The sequence below is a fragment of the Branchiostoma belcheri genome, unplaced genomic scaffold (genome assembly GCF_001625305.1).
Source record: "Branchiostoma belcheri isolate BF01 breed outbred unplaced genomic scaffold, Haploidv18h27 scaffold33, whole genome shotgun sequence".
Lineage (NCBI taxonomy): Eukaryota > Metazoa > Chordata > Leptocardii > Amphioxiformes > Branchiostomatidae > Branchiostoma > Branchiostoma belcheri.
Window position 1 is genome coordinate 2136905 of NW_017803943.1, and position 23546 is coordinate 2160450.

The 23546-nt window shown below is 46.1% G+C and overlaps 1 protein-coding gene, 1 non-coding gene and 1 pseudogene across 2 annotated transcripts; 2 read left to right on the plus strand and 1 right to left on the minus strand.

The window, feature by feature from the left end:
* Positions 1 to 1801, plus strand: part of LOC109475188 — a 37395-nt pseudogene extending 35594 nt beyond the window's left edge.
* A 1724-nt stretch (positions 1802 to 3525) lies between these two features.
* Positions 3526 to 23521, plus strand: LOC109475237 (very low-density lipoprotein receptor-like). The gene is made up of 25 exons (XM_019775838.1): positions 3526 to 3813; positions 4885 to 4935; positions 10528 to 10647; positions 11141 to 11281; positions 11772 to 11928; positions 12234 to 12574; positions 12932 to 13048; positions 13267 to 13377; positions 13769 to 13921; positions 14279 to 14509; positions 14845 to 14964; positions 15341 to 15463; positions 15698 to 15872; positions 16439 to 16678; positions 16903 to 17021; positions 17322 to 17455; positions 17784 to 17925; positions 18164 to 18556; positions 18835 to 18987; positions 19355 to 19529; positions 20000 to 20218; positions 20471 to 20589; positions 20738 to 20874; positions 21243 to 21387; positions 21804 to 23521. Exons 1-25 carry the CDS (start codon positions 3762 to 3764, stop codon positions 21950 to 21952), a joined length of 4017 nt encoding a protein of 1338 aa, XP_019631397.1. The 5' UTR covers positions 3526 to 3761; the 3' UTR covers positions 21953 to 23521.
* Positions 16053 to 16124, minus strand: Trnac-gca. The gene has a single exon. It is a non-coding gene; the product is annotated as a tRNA-Cys (tRNA).
* Positions 23522 to 23546: the final 25 nt, after the last annotated feature.

Consider the following 23546-nt stretch of genomic DNA (forward strand, 5'->3'; position numbering starts at 1 on the left):
TTTTACAATACTATCAATAGTCACTCCCTCGCATGTGCCAAAAGTAAACATCGTACGGTATACTTTTTTCTGTCCTGTGTAGGTGCTATTTTTCTGTGCAGATCCACCGTCTCCTGGCGCTGGCGGTGAAACGGTCCTTACCGACGTGCGGGAAATCCTTCCGCGTCTCGACAAAGACGTCGTGAAGAAGTTCAGTAACCTGGGGGTCATGTACAAACACTACATACCCTCCCGTGGACCAGGGGAATATCTGTGCTGGCAAGACGTACGTCTGTTGTGTAGACATTCAGATGATGAATTTTAACGAAAATCAAAGTTCTTTATTCACAACCACTTGTTTAACAAGAGCCAACATTTCAATGAACGTCTATATAGCTGGTAAAACCACCCCTCGGCGTAACACAACAGCTTCGCAGGCACGCGGCTCGGCGGCAGCTGGCTACATTACACCGAACGACTTGTTACACCTAACCTTTGAGCATCTAACTCTAAACATTGTCAAAAGTATCTGATGACACTTTTACTGCACTTGATGGCAGTGAGTTCCAATCTACGATAGTTTTAGGGGAAAGAAATGAGTTTTGAGCATTTCCTCAATCCTTGATTAACGTTGATAACTTTGGTACTTGAAGGCATGACTATTTCTTGTTCTTTTCGAAGCTGGTATTAGGTATTTAGCAGTTGGTACATCCACCAGTTAATTAGTCATTTTGTACTGTTACTACTACTGTTACTACATTGCATACTACTACATGCATAGTTTTGACATTTTACATCTTATACCTCTACAGATGTTCCAGACTGAAGACCGCTCTGTTGTTGAGAAGTTCCTGAGAACCAACAACATCCAGTGGACGTGGGAGGACAGCAGCGCCCTCGTGTGGTGGATTACCCTACCTGCAGTTCGCATGTACAGGGGTAGGTTTAATCTCCATAGCCGTTACCAGGACTTGGGAACCAGCTGGAAAGAACAGATTGGTCTAATAGATATATAACATGCCAGGGGAGTTGGTCCGCTCAAGAGTACAGTTTGCCGCTCCCGAAACTGTACTTTTAACTCCCCCAGCATGTTATCTGTCTCATTCTATTCTGATTGAAATTCGACCATAATATCTAGATATTTCATCTCTTTAAAACTTTAAAACGGAAAAGAAGGCATATCTGTATCGGTATAGCCGGTATAGCCGCCCTTCGGCGTAACACACCAGCATTTGTAAATCATCTCAAGGTTTATGCATTGTCTACCAGGTACCCTGGTGTGGTTCAACTCTGCGCATATCAACAACATCTCATGCCTTAAGCTGCATCCCCATTGGCGGAACAGGGACATCCCCGATCACTGTCATCCAACCAACACCTTCTATGGAAACGGCACGGAAATAGAGGCAGAGGTCTTACAGCATATTAGGGACGTCATTTGGCAGGTAGTAACTCCTTCATCATGTTTACTGAAGGAAAACATATTATATTTGCTACGTTTCCTCTTCTTCTTCTCCAAACAGTGACCTCTGACCTGACTTAACCAGACTGTCTGTCACCATGGTAACTGGTGTTGGGTTACATCATGTTGCAATTTTATAGTAGGAGGGATTTAGACTCCTGTCACCTTATGTGTGACAGATAACAGCTGAAAACCATCCTTATCTTTGCCCTGTAGGTCGCTGTGGGGTTCCAGTTGAAAAAGGGCGACTTACTGGTGCTGAACAACGTGTACTGTCAGCACGCCAGGCTCAGTTACACAGGACCAAGGAAGCTGGCCTTCGCTATGGGCATGTACGGGGACTAGATAAGCCACAATCCAATACGCCACATACATACGTATACATACATACACACATACATACATACATACATACATACATACATACATAAATACATACATACATACATACATACATACATACATACATACATACATAATAATCGGATAAGGAGGCATGTAACAGCCTAAGCTAACATTGTAACAACACAAATATATGTACATGTACATCATCACCCGGACGGAGGCGTGGCGAACCCCGTCTTGTATTAAGCTGACGAAAGGGTATGTCACCTCGTAAGGGGCGGTATAACCCCGACCAATACGGTCGACCGATGATGACATGTACATGTACGTTTGGGACCGCATTTGTAAATACTGCAGCAGCGACACCTACCTGCAGTACGAATCAGAACTTGTCATTGTTGATCTGCAGAACGTCGGATATGAAACCCCCTGTTTACTGAATAAAGAATCTTTTAATACAGCTTCTTATCAGCCAGGTAAAATCACTTACCAATGTTATCCAGAAACCAGATCATGTAAAAAAAAGGCATCTGTCTTTACAACGTACCCAAGGACTTGAAGTTTGCTAATGTTCTTACTTGTTCATGTGACAATGAATGTATATCACCGTGAACGTTCAAACGTAAAGTGATTCTAAACTGTATCTTAAAACAACGTCTGACCCCGCCTGTGACCTTAAATCTGTTGATCTGAGGCCTGCCGACATCCATTGTTTACGTCACATCAGTAAACATGCCATCGTCAACACTGTCCTTGCATTTCTTCGTCTTATACCGAGTCAGCAATGATAGATAAGAAAGGGTAGATTTAAAGCGATCGATCACTTATTCGATTCTACATCTGGACGGACTGTGTACGAGTCAAAGTAAGTGGCAGATATGACTTTAATTAGTATAGAAAACGAGTTTGTTTCTACGAGTGCAGTGGTTTCGTTCCTATGGGAAGGGCTGTGTAGGGATAGCCGTACATCAGTCGCTACAGCTATACCCCCGATACAGTTGAGCCTCAGTGAAAAGGAACCACCGCGCTCATACAAACAATTTTACGTAGACCGCTGTAAAAGTCTGCAGAGGAGGCTAGCTTCCCATAGCCTGGGTGCCATCCTGTTTGTATGCCGGGGCTCCCAGGCTAAGTTTCCCATACTATATACTACAGTATACTATGTTCTTATCGCTTGAGCTGGCCACTGATGTATGTATAATGTAGGGTTCAGCCGTTATTTACTTTAGAGGAGCCCCAGTGTTATCTTCAGACGGAACGACTGTTTCTCGTACATCCCGCCCTTCTGGTTCATGTCTTGACAGACGAGTGTCGAACCATTCATCACCCAGTTCTACTGACCTCTCGGAGGGTCTGCATGCTCGTTTCTTTCTGCAAGGCATAAAGAAATATCCTATCTTGATTCAACGTGGTTAAGCATTGTCTGTAAATTTACCGTGAAGCGTAATTTGTTCACGTGGATCATTGTTTGTTATCCTTAATTCATCGTTTAATCGTTAATGACAAAATTATTCCTATCGTGGATTGTCAAAAGAGTCATAACGGATCATGGCGTGTTAGTGTTCGCATACTTTAGTGCCAGACATCATCAGATAGAATAACCTTCTTGGCGAAGGTAGCTAACTATCCAATGAACTTTCAAACGTTCTCAAAACTGGCAAGAACAAGTAAATTCACCGTTAAGCGTTGCCGATATCCTCATAAATTTATCGTCAAGCGTAGCCAGTATCCCCCATGCAGACCCTCCCCCAGGCCCCCACACTGTCACCACACACAGTATCTTCCATGTTTCTTGTTTCAGTCAACAGACGGGTTGACATTTGCCCACGTGCCTTTGTCAACTATCGCTAACCTTCGCGGAGAACACTTCGGGGTTGCGCATTCCTACCTCCTCAGTTTCCGACCGTCTCCCTGGGCGAGAATCGTTCATTTCAACACGCGCTCGAAGCTCAGCAGCGAAACGAAGGCCGCCGCGATGAACTGTCTCCAACTCTTCTTTCTACTTGGCACAACTCTTGCCAAAGCAGGTATGTTTGTGTTTCTTTACTTAATCCTTGGAGTAAGGATACAAGGATAGGAATAGTACGTCAAGTTCTTCTAGAGCGATCTTCGTATAGCTGTGACATCCTCTCAATAGCCCCGACCCCGCCTTTGGTTTTGCTTCTGTACTTTGCTGACCCAAAGCGCAAAGATTCTTTCCTGATTGAACGGTTTCTCTCAGTATTTACACCTCCTGGTAGCCAGCGAATCTTATAGTTTACGAACAAGATAAATCTAAGGCTAATTACTAAACGTTAGACACTGACGGTCCCATTCTACCAACAAAAATGTAGTTGCTAATGACATTGTCCATCGAGGTTATTCTAATCTGAACAGATTGCAGTATATCGTATCATTATTATGACATGCTGGTTTAAACCTTTTTACGTTATGCTTTACTCATTGTTACACAGTTACTCTTCTCATTTTCCCCAAGTTACGACACATTTCTCTTGTGAAGTTACATAAGTTGCTGCTCTCAAGTGTACAAGTGGTTGTACCCGAGTAACCCGTTTCTAGCTCTGTCAGTGACGTGTGAGTCGTTTTGTGATGCCCTTGGATATTTTATCATTTTACATCATATTCCTGATTACGTATCAGCAGATTTAGTCATTTCTAACGTCATTGACAACGTAAATTCCTACGTAAACAAGGAAATTGTTGCTCTGTGAGTCACTGACAAAAAGTAGTGGATGCTACTTGAAACCTCTGACAGTTTTCAAAACCTATCCAATTGCTTGAGTATCAATTTCCTTTAATTTGAATCTCATTACCTTCATTGACGTAAGTTCTTACGTGATTTTGAAAACATTGTACGGATAACGCACTCATAATGTGTAAAGTAATGCTTGATTTTGAAAGCATTGAAATGACCTTAAATTTGGACTTGTGTCAAAAATGCGCTCCTCTTGTATAGACACAGCGTATTTGTTTCTTAAGATTTCAGAGGAAAGAGGTGTCGATGACCCCAGTCCTCCGCTTTTCCGAGAAAGCCGTTGTTTTTGTCTTGGGACACTTCCGGTTTGTTTCAGAGTTGTTGTTTATTTCTTCTCTTGCAGATTTCATCAGTTCCGTCCTTCAGGGGTTCCTGTTTTTGCCAGAAGACAGCCGTAAGTAGACCCCACGCACCGCCTGGCAGGCAGGGCTCAGTAACACCTCACTTCCACTCCATCCTTTCCATGATATAAACAAGCTCTGTTGTGACAAGGTAGCCTGTGGGTTGTCCTGAGTAGTGAATAAAAGACGTCTATTGCACATCTATGCCCTTATAGGCTAAGCACAGGTCATGGCTCAGTAGGACACGAAAAACACTCGCAGTTATTTAAAAAAAGATAGGATTGGACACCAGGTTACCCTTTAAAATGTATTTTTCTGCAATGTAAATAAAAGAGCATAAGTTTGTATTCATTACTTTTGTAATAAGTTTGCTCAATGGAGGACCACACTTCTAGGCACTGAGCTAAGTTGGTGGGCGGTATAAATATGCTAGAAGATGGCGGTGAATGTTGGTCCTGATATCCGACATGACAAACAACGACTTCCCGCCAAATGTTTTGCTGTTTTAATAACACGCATTCTTTTCTCTGCTATCTCCTTCCCTTTGAACTAAAGTTTCAGGCAGAACATCCGAACTCCGCCTTGAGTTTCATTCTAGTGTAAACGATTCAGTTATACAGGAAGGAGAAACATTCTTTGGGAGACGGCTGTACAAAAGAGTCATCTTAAAGTTTCAATCTACAACTTTACCAGCCTTCAGAATCACTGTGTTTCAAGCAGCGTAGCTGGCAGTTTATTCTGCCTGCCGTGATCATGAGGACCTCCATGTCCCTCCTGTATGATTTCTGTCACCAGGCGACCAGAAATAGCACGGCTGATACAGTTGCCGGTGAACTTGGGGTCTAGACAGATAAAACGCACCTGGGCTGAGGGGAGATTCTTTTCGTCGTGTCTGATTTGACAGCGGGTGAATAGATCGACTGAGCTGTTAGATTTCAATGCTTTATGTCAGTTTATTTTGGCATCATGTGTTATGCACGTGAAGACTGATAACGTCCTTTTGCACTAGTTCTTTGTCTATGGGATTCGTCAAGACATCTGTCAAATACTTCAGTCTAGTATTTTTATCCGGACTAAATCGGGCTCCTAGCTGCTGGCCCGCCCTACAGTTGCCGCCCCCAGAGGTGGACAAAATACCCCTGCCAGTGAGAGATTGTGTAAACACAGGATAGTAGTGTTAGGAGTAGATATGGGAGTAGATAAGACTGTGACCGCACGGGCGGTCAAGACATATGGTCTTCATTAACAGGAATAAAGTACCTCCGGCCATGTGGCAGGAGTCAGTCTAGAGTGAGATCTCGTCTTGTGCAGTTCTCTGACAGCTCGGCTCACCCCGCTAGCCTCGGCTACCCTACATTTGGTGGCAGCGGTTCCAACTTAACTTACGAGTACCTACGACCCACGCCATGGCTGAGCCACGTTCCCGGCTTCCCCCCTCCTTCGACGGCACCGCGGCCGACGATTTTCAGCTTTGGATTCAGCAGTTCGATGTGTGGGCCGATGCCCAGCAGCTGGACCAGGCCGCCAGGCTGAGGCACTTCCCCACCTACCTCACTGGCCCAGCCTTCGGCTTTTACACCGAGCTGCCAGCCGCGACGAAGGCCGACCTCGCCCTGATCCGAGCGGCCATGGTCGGACCCTTCGGCCGCACCGCCCTGCTGGAGGAGTTCCGTCGGGCCGCCAACGCTAGGCCCCGTCGCCCCAACGAGAGCTTGTCCGTGTATGCAGCGGAGATTCAACGCCTGGTCCGCCTCGCCTACCCGACTTACAACGATGCCGGACGGGCTGGCGTTGCACTGGACCGCTTCCTCGCGGGTTTGGACCCTGACCTGCGACACAGGGTGATGGAGTTCGGCCCCGCTGACGTCGATGCAGCCATCCGTCAGGCCTCCATTTGTGAACAGGCCCGCCACGCCGCCGCCCGTGACCTCCAGTTCCCCACGGCAGACCACACCGCCGCGAGGATCACCTCGACCAGAGCCCCGACGCCGGACCTGACCGCCACCGTCGCAACTCTGGCATCCAAGTTAACAGAGGTCGTCGACCTGCTACACGCTCAGGCTTCCAACCAACGCCAACCCGAGCACCAGCAACGCAGCCGCCGCGACGACCGTGACCAGCCGCCCAACCGACGGGGCAGCGACCGTCGAGATGACCCCGCGCCACGCTCAGAGACTCGCCGCCGTCTTCCACGCCGTCCCGTCCGCCCAGACGAGCAGTGTCACCAATGCCACGGGTACGGGCACTACGCCGCCTCCTGCCCTACCCCTACCCCACCCTCGGGAAACGGACATTAGCTGGTTGTACGCGCCAACAGCCAGCTACACCCCCGCCCAACCCAACCTCGGACTCAACTTTTTCGCCCTTTATTGCCGTTGATCTTCAAGGCGCCCCTACCACAGCCCTCATTGACACAGGTTCGTGCATCTCTATCATTAGTGACACTTTTAGACTTTCTTCTCCTTCGTTACGCTGTCTGCCCATCAGTCAAACATCTAACACGGTTCGTTCGGTTAACGGCGAGAAACTCCACATCGTGGGAACTATCCGCGCTCTCGTCCATCTGGGTCCCACCTCCGTGCTAGAGACGTTTCATGTTATGCGCCATGCGACGAACAATATTATTCTTGGATGGCAGTTCTGTCATTCTCATGATGTAACGATCAACCCAGCATCTGGCACCGTGAAGATAAAATCGACAACTCTACCCCTGCTGCCGCGGTCTCCTTTAGCTCCTCGTGTCTCCGACGTCACAGTGTGCCGAACGATGATCCTGCCCGCTAATAGTGTTTGTACTGTGCCCGTCCGACTCTCCACCACCCGGGGTGGACGTCCCTCACCACTTCGACGGCGTCTTTGAGCCCCAGCTGCATCGCGTTACGTATGATGGAGTAGCCGCCGCCAGGACAGTTTCCCACGTTGAAGATGGCCGCGCTGTGGTTCAAATTATGAACACAAACAACCACCCAGTTCGCCTCCCGGAAAAGTGCAATGTCGGACAATTCCACGCAGCCTCCACCCCCGACTCGGATTACCACATCCAGGACGCCGCCGACCCAGCGACCGCCGCCCCGACAGTGCAAAAGAAAAAGGTGCGTGTCCCTAAGACGTCCCTACCAGTAGTCGACCTATCCGACATTGACCTTCCTCAGCCACAGTTGACCAGACTCTCGGACCTCATAGAGGCCAACCGCGACTGTTTTTCTACCAGCGCCACCGACATCGGCCGTACGACCCTGGTAGAACATAGAATAGACACCGGAGACGCTAAACCAATCCGTCAACAACCGTACCGAACACCTGTCCACCGCCGCGACGCCCTGCGAGAGCAACTTTCATCCATGTTGGAGCAGGACGTCATTGAGCCAAGCACCAGCCCGTGGGCTTCCCCTGTCGTCATAGTAACCAAGAAGGACGGCACGCCTCGCTTCTGTGTGGACTTCCGGAAGTTAAACTCCGTCACAGTGCCTGACGCCCACCCTCTCCCCCGCATAGACGACACAATCGACGCACTTGCCGGGTCTTACTACTTCTCGACCTTGGACATGAAGAGCGCCTATTGGCAAGTTCCCGTCCATCCCGCAGACCGACACAAAACTGCGTTTTGTACGGCGGAAGGGCTATGGCAGTTCAAGGTCCTGCCATTTGGCCTTTCCAACTCAGCGGCAACGTACCAACGCCTTGTTCAGCTCATCCTCGCCGGTGTTGGTTGGGATGTCTGTCTTGCCTATCTTGACGACATCATCGTCTTTACGCCAACCTTCGACGAACATCTGCACACCCTGCAGGAGGTGTTTACTCGTCTCAGGCAAGCAGGCCTGAAATTACATCCGGCCAAGTGCCGCTTCGCACAGAAGGAAGTGACATTCCTGGGACATGTGGTGTCCCGCCGCGGCGTCGCCCCTGACCCAGACAACATCGCCAAAGTCCAGGACTGGCCTACTCCGAGCAACCAGACCGACATCCGGTCATTCCTGGGCCTGGCCTCCTTCTACCGGAAGTTCGTCCCAGCGTTTGCGACTGTGGCGGAACCTCTGGTGCGACTGACTGACAAACACCACACCTTCCAGTGGAACCCAGCCTGCCAGTCTGCGTTCGACACCCTGAAGCACCAGCTGACCAACCCTCCGCTCCTCGCCTTCCCGGACTTTGCCAGTGACTTTACCTTAGCAACCGACGCGTCCACCTCCGGGATAGGCGCAGTCTTAACGCAGACTCATGGCGGCACCCAACGCGTTGTCGCATATGCCAGCAAGACCCTGTCAAGGACACAGCGACGATGGAGTACGTACGACAGGGAATTCTGGGCAGCGGTGTGGGCGATTCGCCATTTCCGCCCATACCTCTACGGCCGTAACTTCACCCTGCTGACAGACCACCGTCCGCTGCTGTCCTGCCGGGAAGCCCCACTTGGAGATGGAATGGCGCAGGGCCGACGCACGAGGTGGGCCATTGAACTCTGTACATATCAGTTTACCATCAAGTACCGACCTGGTCCCACCAACACGGACGCTGATGCCCTATCGCGCCGCCCACCCTCTCCACCGCCTGACAACGTCGACGCCGCGCCCGACACACCTGACTCCGCGGAAGTAGTCGTACGCGACACCGCCGAGCCCGCTGAAGTCATCTCTGCTGATGATTCAACTGAGCCTAAAATGCTACATGACGTCGTACGCGACGACCGTGACTCTGCTAACGTCGTCTCCGCTGATGACCAACCCGCTCCGGTGCCCGCCTCGTCACCTGAAGTCGTACGCGACGACCGTGACTCTGCTAACGTCATCTCCGATGACGACCCATCTGCTCCTGTGCCAGCCTCGCCACCTGACGTCGTACGCGACACCCGTGTCTGCCACAGTCACCAGCATCCCCTACAAGAAGCCATCTGCTCCGCCGCTCAACTTGCCACCGCGCCGGCCATTGACTTTCGCGCTGCACAACAAGCCGACGCAACCATCAGAGAAGTTCGCCAGTGGCTACAAGACCCCGCCGGTCGCCCTCCCGCTACCCTACAGTAGTATATTTGGTTGATCTTTCTAGCGAAAATGGAGTTAGCGCTTACAGGACGTGACACCTGCGTGCATTGCTTAGGCATTTTTGTCCTTTGAAATGACCTTCGACTGTCGTAGCCAGACAACAGCAGTCCGATATTACGATTGCTAACATCGCATTTCTAAAGAATACAAGATAATTCGTTGTCCTTAGGATTGGGGTCACGAAGACTTTTTTAATTCAGGTAGAAAGTTCGTTACGTTGGATTGCCTTATGAATACAATAGAAATCTAGAGTAGGACCTCATATTACGTACATAGTATTACATATGCATACATGTACATGCACACGCACACACATACATATATAAGCACGCACACATAAGCGCGCAAGTACGGACACACACACATACACCACAGATGAACAAGAAGACAAATAAAGTCTTTTCCCCCTGTAGTTGACGACACGTGTCCCCCGGGTGACTTTAAGTGCGCGTCTCACGCCGTGTGTATCAAAAACTTATTTAATTCAGGGGAGAAAGTTAGATTGGCTTGCCTTCTAAATACAAGTGCGGTGAAGAAGTCTAGAGTGGGACCTAGCATATACGTACAAGTAGACTAAAGAATGACAGAAGTCTTTTCTCCCTGTAGTTGACGACACGTGTCCCCCGGGTGACTTTAAGTGCGCGTCCCACGCCGTGTGTATCCGGGAGGCCTGGCGCTGTGACGGCGAGAACGACTGTCCCGACGCCAGCGACGAGAGGGACTGCCGTAAGTCGGGATTCTCTGCCTCTGGCCTGTCTATAAGTCTATAAGTTCATAGCATAATTACAACACCGACTTTAGCTGTAAAGCGTCATACTTAAGAAGCAGTAGAATTTCTCGTCGATTTGCGGAGAGGACGAAAGAGACTCGGCAGCTAGAATAGGTTTGGTAACCAGACTAAACCTACAGTATCGTACATTTTCTTCTTTACTCTGGGCCAGAAATTTATCTGAAGAACTCAAACACTTCGAGAAGGTCTAAAATCACTGACTGTTTGTATAAGGAAGTTCTTTATTCAACAACCAGTGCACGTGGGTTTTCACATCCGATGTTTTGGTGACCGCCTGTCACCTTCACAGGGGCAAAGAAGGGGACAAACGGTCATCAAAATGCTGGATGTGCAACTCAACTGGTTGTTGAATGAAAGCTTCTTATACAGTCTCTTGCCAACCCAGTGAATTTATTCGCGGATTTCCGATGTGTTGATATGTCCTTGCAGCTCCGTCCTTCTGCGCTGGGTCCGAGTTCCAGTGCCGGGACCCTCCCGCCTGTATCCCGGCCAGGTGGGCCTGTGATGGGGAGACAGACTGCGCAGACTCGTCGGACGAGGCTAACACAGCCTGCACGTGGTTCAGACGACGTAAGTCATAAAACTAGATAAAATTCAAGTAAGTAACCGGAGGTTCTGGAAATCCGCTAGGAAGTCCAAAATCCAGCCGTTATCTGTTTGCAAAAATTGGCAACGTTGCAATGATGCCATTAAGAACGCGCCTCCCTCGGATGGCATTGAACTAGATACCACAAGGGAAAAGAAGAGGGGAGTTAAACAAATGACATGGAGAAAACAGTTATGGAAGATGGGTTTCACCTTGGCAGCACGAAGACAAGCGCTTGCTAGAAAGAAGAGAATGTAAAGCAGTGGTGGCCTGCATCGTCGACAGATGTGAGCGGCGACGACGATGATGATAATGACGATGGTCATAGCCTGGTTACCAAACTTACTATAGCTCCAGAGTCCTACTTCCTCTCCTATTTACAGAGAGGATGTAGGACGCGGGAGCTATTATAGGTTTGGTAACCAGGCTAGAAAAAATCACTGTCTTCATCGATATCTGCTCTGACCTCCTCAGGGTCGAAGCCGTGCGAGGGCGGCAGTTTCCGGTGCGCGAACTCCCGCTGCATCCCGCTCAAGTTCATGTGTGACGGCGAGAACGACTGTAAGGACAACTCGGACGAGTCCTCCTGCCCCGTCTGCCGACCCGGCAAGTTTCTGTGCCGCAGCGGAAGGTAGGACTAGAGGTCCTTAGATATATGGACTGGTGCATGCCGCACGGTAACATTCAGCAAAACCTTGCCATAGACACAATAGCAACAGATTTTGGTTGCCTAAAACATCAAATACAAAAAGTAACCATCGTCCTACTTATCCGGCAGTTACCATAATTGAAATTCCACTTTTTCGCGAAGTGCCAACTGCTAAGCTTAAGTCTGGTTCTCGGCTTAAGAAAAGCCTAGCTGGTGCAGCTATGTTCCACTACCAGCCCCCCACTGATCGGGTATGACCAAAAAGATGTTTTCTGAATGCATTCTAGCTGCATTCCCGAGAAGTATCGTTGCGACGGCGTCGACGACTGCAAGGACAACACTGACGAGGAGGGATGCGAACCCGACGATAACAGCACGCCACGACCACTCGAAACCCCTACCACAGCCTCTACTATCCCACCCACCATCACTACCACGGCAAGGACCACCACGACAACTTCGACGACACCAACAACGAGGCCGAGGGAGACTTCGCCCAAGACTACAACAACCTGCAGCAGTGACCAGACCCCGTGTCGGGACGGGAGTAAATGTATCCCCATCTCTTGGCTCTGTGACAAAGCCGCAGACTGCGCGGACGGAAGCGATGAGAACAACGAGCGATGCGGTAAATATTAGTGTACGGTATATCTATCTTGATGTTATGTACGGTGACCGAGAGGTACAACTTCTCTTTCCTGCCTTTTTGTCTGCTTTTTTCATGTATCTTTTTTCATCGTAATTCTAGTCTACGGTAGTTTTGTAATGGTATCCTGGTGACTATAGATAACTTTAAACGTTGTTTTAAGAGCTAGATTTGCAAAGGCAAGGTGTAAGTTGTTCGGAGTAATGTAGCCAGCTGCCGCCGCGCTGCGTGCCTGCAAAGCTGGTGTGTTACCCCGAGGGGTCGTTATACTAGCTATACAGATACAGATCATGTATGGGTTATATGTTAACTGATGTTTATTTCTGTTTCTGTTCCCAGCATCTGAATGTGGTGAGGACCAGTTCCGGTGTAACCAGAGCGGGATCTGCCTGCCTGCCGCCTGGCGGTGTGACTCACAGACAGACTGTAGTGATGGGTCTGACGAGGCAGGCTGTGGTGAGACAATATTTCAATTACAGATGAAAATGGTTATGTAGCATAGGCTAAAAATGCTATCACTGATGCCAAATGAAGTAAAATCAACCTACTAACGGTAACACTGTGAAAAGATGGCAACACATGTTTCTGTAAAATCCTTGGGCCTGACGTTAATATATGATTGATTGTGTTTCACAGATATGTTTTAAAATATCCCAAATATTTCCCAGCTACAGGACAGTGCCTGCCCCGTGAGTGGAGATGTGAGAACGGACGGTGTATCCAGGAGAAGTGGCGCTGTGACGGAGACAAAGACTGTCCGGATGGGTCAGATGAGAAAGACTGCGGTTTGTTTCTTTTATCTGTCTCTGGCTATATTATCCAAGTAATCTGAATATAAGCTGTGCTATTAAACGTTTCTTGTGCAAAGAAATAGAGCTATTACGACATGTATATTTGGTGTGTGTGAGTGAGTGTGTGTGTGTGCATGCGTCTACATGTATGTGCGTATACGATTTAGTGACTGCACATGAATAGGGGAAATAGACCACAAAAGGTCAGGCACAGTAAGTTAGGTCCCAGAAGCTGTCAGAAAGTTGGCAGGAAGTCTGTTGGCCGGGTGCCAATGGGAAAATGCATGGACACGGACACAGAGAACTTCACAATTTCGTTTTTAAATCACAGGGGTATAAAATCTCTGATTTCTTGTTTCCGTAATATAACATGTCTGCCCCACAGAGGCCCCCCAGTGTAGTGATACAGAGTTCCGGTGCGGGGACGGCCGCTGCCTGCCTAAGAAGTGGCGGTGTGACGAGGACCAGGACTGTGAGGACGGGTCAGATGAAACAGACTGTACGTCAAGCAGCCGCCCAGACCCGTGCTCACCAAATGGTAAATATACTGTTTTAGTTAATCTCCAAGCAGATCCTAGGGTGGCAAAAAGATAGTATCAAATTGGCCAGGCAGTATCCATTGGCCAGAGAGGGTCCAATACATGCAATACGTGTAGTGACAAAAAAAGGGCCATATGTACAAAAGGTAACAATCTTCCCCATCAACCTCTGCTTGGAGAGTATGGTTTCACCTAGAGCTTTTGACCAGTCACTCTGGTCTTCTGCAATAGACTGTGAAAATCCAAATCTGATTTTACAATATCTCTGCATCGAAAAGCATTGCAGTTTACAACACAGACAATACCACCAAGAAGAAATATCACTTTTTTTTTTTTTACTTTTTTCCTTCTTCAAGAATTCCACTGCGGAGACGGACAGTGCATACACCAGTCCTGGGTTTGCGATGGAGACGCGGACTGTAGGAACCTGGCGGACGAGACCGACTGTGCAGCAGAGCCCCCTACTCCAGAGAACAAGGACTGCAGCCCAGGGTACTTCCGGTGTGAGCCGAACGGGTGTATCTCTGAGGAGAGGATCTGTGATGGGGAGGCAGACTGTGAAGATGCTTCAGATGAGAAAGATTGCGGTATGCCACTTTTAAGGATGCATAATCACAATACACACACAAACACACAGATACGTACAATGCCCTGTCCTTGGTGCTGAACACTATCCCCCCACACACACAAACACACACTCACACACACACACACACACACACAGACGAACATGCATACAAAAATACACACACGCGCACATACCACCAACAAATTATACATTTCCCTGTCCTTGGTGCTGAACACTATCCATTCAGACACATCATGCATGGTGTTTCTTTATCATCAATTTCAGCCTGTTGCAGATAAGTGTTGCACCTATAGAGTGAATAGAGACTAATGTCATTATCCCCTGTGCCTGTAGGTGTGAATGAATGTCTGGATAACAACGGTGGATGTGAACATCTCTGTCAGAACCTCCGCATTGGATATACCTGCCGGTGTAAGGAAGGCTTCCGTCTACAGGGTAACACCACGTGTGTAGGTACGGTCATGTTTCTTATATTCTTAATGTTATTAAAGATGACATATCCTTGTGTTAGCTTCATTGTTTCAGTGATTGAACTTATTCGTCTGACAACCCTGTACGTTAGTTTACGACGTCACATTCATTGTAGGTCGTTTTTCGATATTGATGTTGTAAGGCTGTCTGTGACATAAACAACAGCCAACAAGGCTCTAAGGCAACATTTTGTCCATGAAAAGACAAGACAGCTGGATTTGTACAACATAGGCACAACTATCCAAAGAATGCCCTCACTTTGATATTCGCACAACAATAGTACAACAAACATGACAGAGCTTTCATCAGTCTACCTCTTTAAATATGGCTTTACCATCTGCCTTTTCCAACCTTACAGATCTTGACGAGTGCGCCACTCCCGGCTACTGCAGTCAGCTGTGTGAGAATGGGTACGGTGTTTACAGCTGCAGCTGTCTGAGCGGGTATCACATGCAGGCTAGTGGCACGTGTGTGGCGTCAGGTACGGCTGTATGTATGCTGTGATGATGTCTCAACATTCTCTGTATTCAAAGAACTTTGGTGCCATATGCACTCTAATATTAGAATAGTTTCTTAATCTCCAAGCTTTTGGTTGCTGCTGGACAGTATCAGATTTGCCAGGCAGTATCCATTAATTTATTGCCTATCCAATTGTGCACACATAGAGTGTCCTTGGCTCCTAACGTTATGATTTTGTGTTTCTTCCCTTTTCAAGGACAAGAGCCGTACCTGATTGTTTCTAACAGACGTGAAATCGTGAGGTTCAACGTAAGATCCTCAGCTAAAACCGCGATTCTAACTCAGGACCTTCGCAGCGTCATTGCAGTTGATGTGGACCTCGCTAGGGGGAGGCTGTTCTGGACTGATGTTGGGACACAAAGAATCATGAGGTGCCTGATTTAATTCCCAAAGGACTGTATGTTACACATTTCCTTCATAAGATTGTTTGTTTGTTTGTTTGTTTGTTTATTTATTCATGAGAAGTTTCCTACAAATTCTGTAGGAAAATAGTTATTAAACGTGTATTTTTGTGAAAGATTTCCAAAAACATCTTTTTGAAAAATATAAATAGGGGGCACTTGGATTTGAACCAAGGACCTCTCGATCTGCAGTCAAATGCTTTACCACTGAGCTATGCCCCCAACTGTGTGGGAACAATCAATTGTATTGTTAAAATAGAACATGTAACGATGACACAAACATTATTACTTGTGTAGACAGTTCCAAAATAAGTATTCTGTTTTTATAATGTAACCATATGTACAAAACTAGTACCCATGACAATATTAAGGCAATTCTTAAGAAACCCAAATCTGCAAAGGTTACAGCATCATGTATGAACATATATGTACTATGTAATACTATGTATCTTCTTCTTTCATTTGAGGCAACCTGCAAGTCTGCTAGGGATATTTATCATATCATGGCATTGATGGACATATCCTTGTGTGAACAGTGCAACCCTTCCACCTGTTGACGCCAAAGAAGCAACTGCCGACGACATCCAGGTCGTGTTCTCCACGGACGTGCTGATCCCGGACGGCATCGCGGTGGACTGGGTGTACGGCCACGTGTACTGGACAGACACGGGACTGGACACCATCTCTGTGGGAACCATGGACGGGACCTGGCGCAGGACACTGGTGGACACGGGCCTGCAGGAACCGAGGGGGATTGTCGTGGATCCTGAACAGGGGTAGGGCGATCATAACGCCTCAGGGATGGAGGCATCTTGCTCATCTATTATCCAGAAAATTTTGATTTTACACTCGACACTTACATGTACCCCCTTCATTGCTGTGAGCTTTCAGCAGTGCAAAATGCTTTAAAAAGGCTTAAAAGGATTACATGGATAATCTATAGCCTTCATATTGTAAATGCACACACATTGAACGATATTCTAACATTGTCTATCTCCAGCCTGATGTACTGGACAGACTGGGGATCTGACCCTAAGATCGAGCGTGCCTGGATGGATGGACAGCACAGGGAAGTCATCGTGGGAGACAACATTACCTGGCCCAACGGCCTGGCCATAGGTGAGCCGGATAAACTACTTAAAAACTCAACTGTAGATAAAGTTGTAGAAAAATTAACAGTAATGCATGTTCAGCAACAAGGACAGCAGCCAACAATACACCTCGTATAGGACAGTACCACTAGAGACAACCACAGAATGCACCAGGAACACCCAAGACTTTTGTCTTCCACTAAGTCTTGATCAGTATTCAAGGTGTATATGATTAACCATTGGTAGTATTACACAATACATGAATCTATACTTAGCATTGCTGACAGCTTTAGAAGCATTTCATATCGTAAGTTTCCTTGTTTTCTAGATTTTGTGAGTAGAAGGCTGTTCTGGCTGGATGGGAAGAAAGGCACAGTAGAGAGCAGCGACCTGTTAGGTGGAGACAGGATGGTCATCATCGAGCACCCAGCCTCACATCTGTTTGGCTTGGAAGTCTTTGAGGTAAAACGTCTTCTCTGTCACTCAAACTCAACTTCTAGTCAATACCATCCTTACATTTGCCAAATTTTCCTTGAGAAAACGGTTTTTTGTCTCTTCACCCAGGTGTGAAATGGGTACATGTATTTGACTTCACTAGGGAGGTAGAAGGCATTGCAAGGAGAGGGATGGGCTAGTTCTGCTTTCCAATACTGTTCCCTAAGATACAGTGGTCTGTGGATTAACAACCCATTGCCCCTACCACCACAAAAGGCTATGGGACTATACCTTATTGTACACCTTTTTACCTTGACACCTGACCTATGCTAAACTCTCCTCCTCCTCTCCACAGGACACGGTATACTTCTCTGACTGGGAGATGTTCAGCCTGTACGGTGCCAGCAAGTTCAACGGCAGCGACAAACATGTCCTGAGTGACGACTTCTTCATGCCCATGGATGTAGCCATTGTCCATCCACTCAAGCAGGCAAAAGGTACAACTCTCTTACGGGCTTGCTGAGTCTTAAATCTTCAACAGAGGGATTCTTGTTAGAGGTTTACTTCTCTGAAAATAAAGTTATATGAGACCGCATGATTTTTGTGGGACACCAATGCCAATAATTATAGCTGGTGAAGAGATTTAGCTTTTAGAGTGAGTAGGAAATGGATGTATGGTGGCCCGGTCTAATGTACTAGAAACATATAAAGACTAACCTTCTTTCTCCTATACAGCCATAAACTACTGCCTTGACCAATCAGGACAGCCGTACTGTACGCATCTTTGTCTTCCCGTGCCTCCGAAGGAAGGCAGCAAAAACTACACCTGCGCATGCTCAGATGGGTACACGAAGGGAGAGAGCGAATCATGCACATCTGTGGAACAAGATTCAGACTTTGAGATGAAAACGCCATCTGTAGTTGCAGAAAAAGTGACACCAACTTCAGTGCCAACTGCAAGAACAGCCCCGGTGACATCTAAAACAGAAATACCTACAACAACAACAACACCTTCATCACCACTGGTTGCTAGCACGACTGCTCACACTAACGGAGAGGTTGACTCTAACATTTTAGAAGAAAGTCGGTTCAATGCCACAGAAGACGAAGATATCAACATCATTAGAAGTAAGTGGTCTTCTCAAGAACAAGTCTAGAAACATCACGTTGCAACAGAAATCGGAAATAGTCACTTGTATATAGTGCTCATTTTGAGTTCTATAGTTGTGGCATGTCCGGACAGGCCTGTCTGCCAAGACTAGGTTTATCAGCCATAGAGACACACAAGGATGTACAGGAGCATCGGCAAGAGGCTGAAAGCATTAAGCAGTAAGCACAGTTTTGTCCAATAACTTAGCAATCATATTGGTGTTGAATATCATTCCATAACTGTAACCCTGTTTTAGAGCATGGGGTCCTGTCAGACTCCACGGCAGGAGAGTCTTGTGGGGGACCGGGAAGGTTCCTATGCACGGCTGGCAGCTGTGTGGAGGGGCGGGCCGTCTGTGATGGGGCAACCGACTGTGCTGACTGGGACGACGAGGGACCAGTCGTTTGCAGTAAGGAAAAAATTCACAATTTGTCACCTCCATGTTCTGATGTAACATGTTGTTTTTGCTCTGTTCCTTCTTTCTCTTCTTCCTCTTCTTCTCCAAACAATTTTATTATAAGGTCAATGACTTCAACCAGACATCTGTCACCATGGTAACCAGTGTTGGGTTACATCATGTTGCACTTTTATAGCAGGAGGGACTTAGACCCCTGTCACCATATAATATGAATATGTTTGAGTAACAGAGCAGACCATATGCGAAGGTAAACATTACAATTTCCAAATGTTACCTTAGTTTCCAGTTTTCTTTGAAGTCAGCAAACTCTGGTGTCAAACTCACTAAACCCGGCCTGCCATATCATCTTTCTCCTCAGATGAAGACGAGTTCCTGCTGATCCCCAGCAGCTCGGAGGTGCGAGCCGTCAGCATCAAGACAGGCGGGCACAACGTGGTGGTGCCTCCTGAGGAGGGCAGGAACATCATCACGGTGGACAGCGACGTGCAGACGGGAACCGTCTACTGGTCCGACCAGTTCAAGGGCATCTACAGGTTAGCATACTTAAGATGATTATTGACATGATAACAATTGTTATAATCATTACTCTTAGCATACTAATTCAAAGTATATGTACCAAATATATAGTGTTAGCCTCTACCAGGCTTTGGGAAGCAACTGGAAAGCCAAATTTGGCCAAATGGACAGATAACATGCAATGAGAGTACTATTTAGCAGACCAACATCCCTGGCATGTTATTTGTCTATTTCTACTCTTTCTAGCTGCTTCTCAAAGCCTGGTAGAGGCTAGAATATCATAATTGAGCAGTTATGAAAATTTTTAAACAATGTACAAAAGGCCATGTATTTTGTTGTCGTCCTTATTCATCTGTAGCATGTTTCTTTGAATCAAATTTTAAGTTTATACTATTACCATGATTTTAATTATGGCTCAATATTTGAAGAATAGTCTATTTTTCTTTCCAAAATTGAATCTAAGATCCCATTAATATTCCACACACAGTCACAAGTTGGGTTCATCAGACCCACCCAGGGGGATCTTTACTGGGAAGAACTCCACATTTGATGGGCTGGCTGTGGACTGGATCCACCAGAACCTGTACTGGACAGAGACCATGGGCGAGGCCATCTGTGTCATGAACCTACAGAACGGCCGCTGGAGGACTCTCATTAAGGAAGACGTTAAGAGACCGTTCGCTATTGCTTTGGACCCCATTGATGGGTAGGTTACTATCCTGGGAAATGAGTTAGAAAAACTTAAGTCCGCAGTAAGGTTTTGATTTTAATCATTTCTAGTATGTGCTTGTAATGTTACATGACTCATGACCTTGATAAACTTTGAAGCATTCCTGCTCTGAGCAGTGTTACAGAAGATAATATATGGACTGTATGTTTTGTCATTAATATGATATTTCATTTCACCTTTTTTCATATATTCATCTGATCCGGTCTGTCGTTTTTACTCCCTTTTCAGCTGGGTGTACTTTGCAGACTGGGCCTACCCCGCCAGTATAGAGCGGGTTGGAATGGATGGCTGGGAACGAAGGGCTATCATCACCGAGCAGATCATCTGGCCTAGCGGGCTGGCTATTGGTAAGTCTTTTCTACATGTAATTATCAAAGGCTCTCTTTATAACAGTTTTATCCATACATGTATTTTCATGCATAAAAGTATTATTGGTGGTAATGTTTTAAGTTCGTATGAGCTATGCAGGTATTTATCAGCCTTTCCACTCTCCAGACTTCCACTCCAGAAAGTTGTTCTGGTCGGACGCTAAGATCAACAGTATCTGGTCCAGCGACATGGACGGGAAGAACCGACGCATCATCGTGGGCAGCCGGCGTCTGTCCAGACCTCTGGCACTTGACATCCTACAGGTAATGACCCTTCTGCTCTTTCTTTGGTGTAAATTTGGATGTTAACATGCCCAGGGATTGACATAATTATATAAGGCTATGATATTATGGTACATGTACACAAAAAGTGGTAAGTCTTCAAAAAGTAAAGCAAGAAATTGGAGTTTTCATACCTCCATGAAATGTTTAGGGTACACAGTAGTCACAGTAAGTTGATGACTTGGTCAGTGGAAACATCACTTCATCCCCAATTGATCTGAGGCAATCAAATCCCACTCTGGCCACTCTGCTGTGTTCAAATATATCTACGATCAGTACAAAGGGGATTGATATACAAAGGCTGGATGATCCGTCACACGTTGTTGTTTCTCCTCCATTTTCACTTGTAGAACACCCTGTTCTGGATGGACTGGGATGTTGACTCTGTGAAGCGGGTGGATAAGAACACGGGCAAGCAGAAATCCTTACTGCGGGTTCAGACACTGGACAACCCACTACACATGCTGGTCCATGCAGGGTGGAAACAGCCTAAAGGTTAGCATTGAACTTAAACCTTGCCTTTCCCTTTTGTGAAATGATAAAATACATTTTTTAGTCTCTTTGTGTGTATGTGAGAAAGACTGAGTGAGTGGGTATTACGTTCAGCACCAAGGACAGGGATATTTGTATACGTGTGAATGGTGTTCAGCACAAAGGACAAGTGTATTTGTGTGTGTGTGTGGGGGGGGGGTTGTTTGTGTGTGCTTGTGTGGGGGTGAGTGTGCTTGTGTGGATAGTGTTCAGCACCAAGGACAGGTATATTTGTGTGCGTGTGATGATGTTTAATGGTAGACATTTTTTACCTAAACTTTTCTATGTATTGTATTTAGCATAATCATTTTCCATAATGCTGGTGCTTATTTTGCTTTCTTTGCATATTCTATTCTTACTTTGAATTATTTCCTTCCCAGGGACAAACCGTTGTGGTGAGAACAATGGCGGCTGTTCAGACCTGTGTCTGCCCACCCCAAAACCCTTCAACAGTCGGAGAGACTTCACCTGCGCATGCGGGGAAGGATTTGTACTGGCAGACGACGGAGTCACCTGCCATGCTCAGTAAAAGAAAAAATAGAAGAGTTCAAGATGAAAGGTTTTAACGTCTATCATAAAAAAGTGTTGAGTGGTCGTCACATTGAAAAAATGATTGAAAAATGTTTGATGGCTCTGCAAGAACCAAGGATGTAAGTTCCTCGCTATTAAGTTATACATTGTATCAGTAAACGTGGATGCAATAGAAACTTTGTTCTCTATGTTGTATTGTTCAGTGTTACTCACACACTTACTAGTAAGTAACATAGTTTGTGTGGCTTTTCTCTACATACAACATGACATTGTACTAATTTAGTAAGTTAAATTGCAGACCAATTCATGGACTAGTTTTTAACTCAGTCTATAGGCACACAATGTAAAGATGCTTAATATATATTTTCTGTCCCGTTTTAAGCCTTAAACAAGCTTTTAATAACTCTGTACAATTCCACACTTTGTAACATTGAAGTTACGCTAAGCTACAACAAATCATACTTCTAATTCTTTGTATAGTTGTGAAATTTGAATGCTAGGCAGCTGGCAATCACCAATGAATACTACAATGTACATCATCTTGCGTTCATGAATTTTCATAATCAGAATCACCATTGGTTAACTATAGACCTAAGCAATGTTCCATAGGAACCAAATCAAACCAAAAAAAGCTCTACATCTATCAAAAAACATAAACCCATATTTCATCTTCTGTCCTTATAAGAGTCTTGCACAATCCCATGTTTCTTGTGAAATATAATTTTTATCTTATTGGCAAAATATATGCTGCTACTGCAAAACATTAATATAAAAAATCATAGACTTTTAAGAGCTCTTTATATGGCTGAAGGTTTTTCTGTGGGAATTGAGGACAACATTGTAGGACACAAATGAATGTGTATACTTGGTGTTAAGGTCACAAGGAAGACAATTTTTTTTACCTTTGAGAGCATGCATTGTTCAAGTTAACTATTCTATAAAGCTGAATTGACTCTTTTTACAAAGTAGGTATACTTTGAGGCAAAGCCATAGAAAAGATTTAGCAATGTACAAAAAAGTGGAACGTTATCTAAGAATTTGCTTGTCATCAATTTTTTTTTTACTTTTGCATGGCAATAAATTATTTACATAAAAAATACATGTGCCTATATCTGCAACATATGCACATCATCATCATCATTCATGATTGTATATTATCTATACAAGCTGCTTGTCCCTTGGTATCATTTCCAAACCAGTGCTCCATCGGGTAGTTTATGGGCTGTTTTCAAGCTGTTTCCCTTCACTTTTGGGTGGGGTCTGTCTGAAAACACAGCCTGTGAAATACCTGACTGGGCACTGGATTGGAAACGGGACAGTAACATTTACCTTACCGTAGTGTGCCCTGCAAAATGTTAACTTAGCAGTTTCCCACACTTTTGGGTAAATTTCTTTACACCGAAGAAAAAACACCAGGAAATAGCAGACCATATGCACTAAGTTTACCCGTAGCACCTCATTTATACGTACATTTTCTTTGTCTAAATGATCCTTTGAAATTCTACCTACACATTTCATAACCAACAAGAATTGCACATTCTTCCATGAAATTATCCCCAGACAGAGAATATTTACCCCCCCCCCTTGTTGCA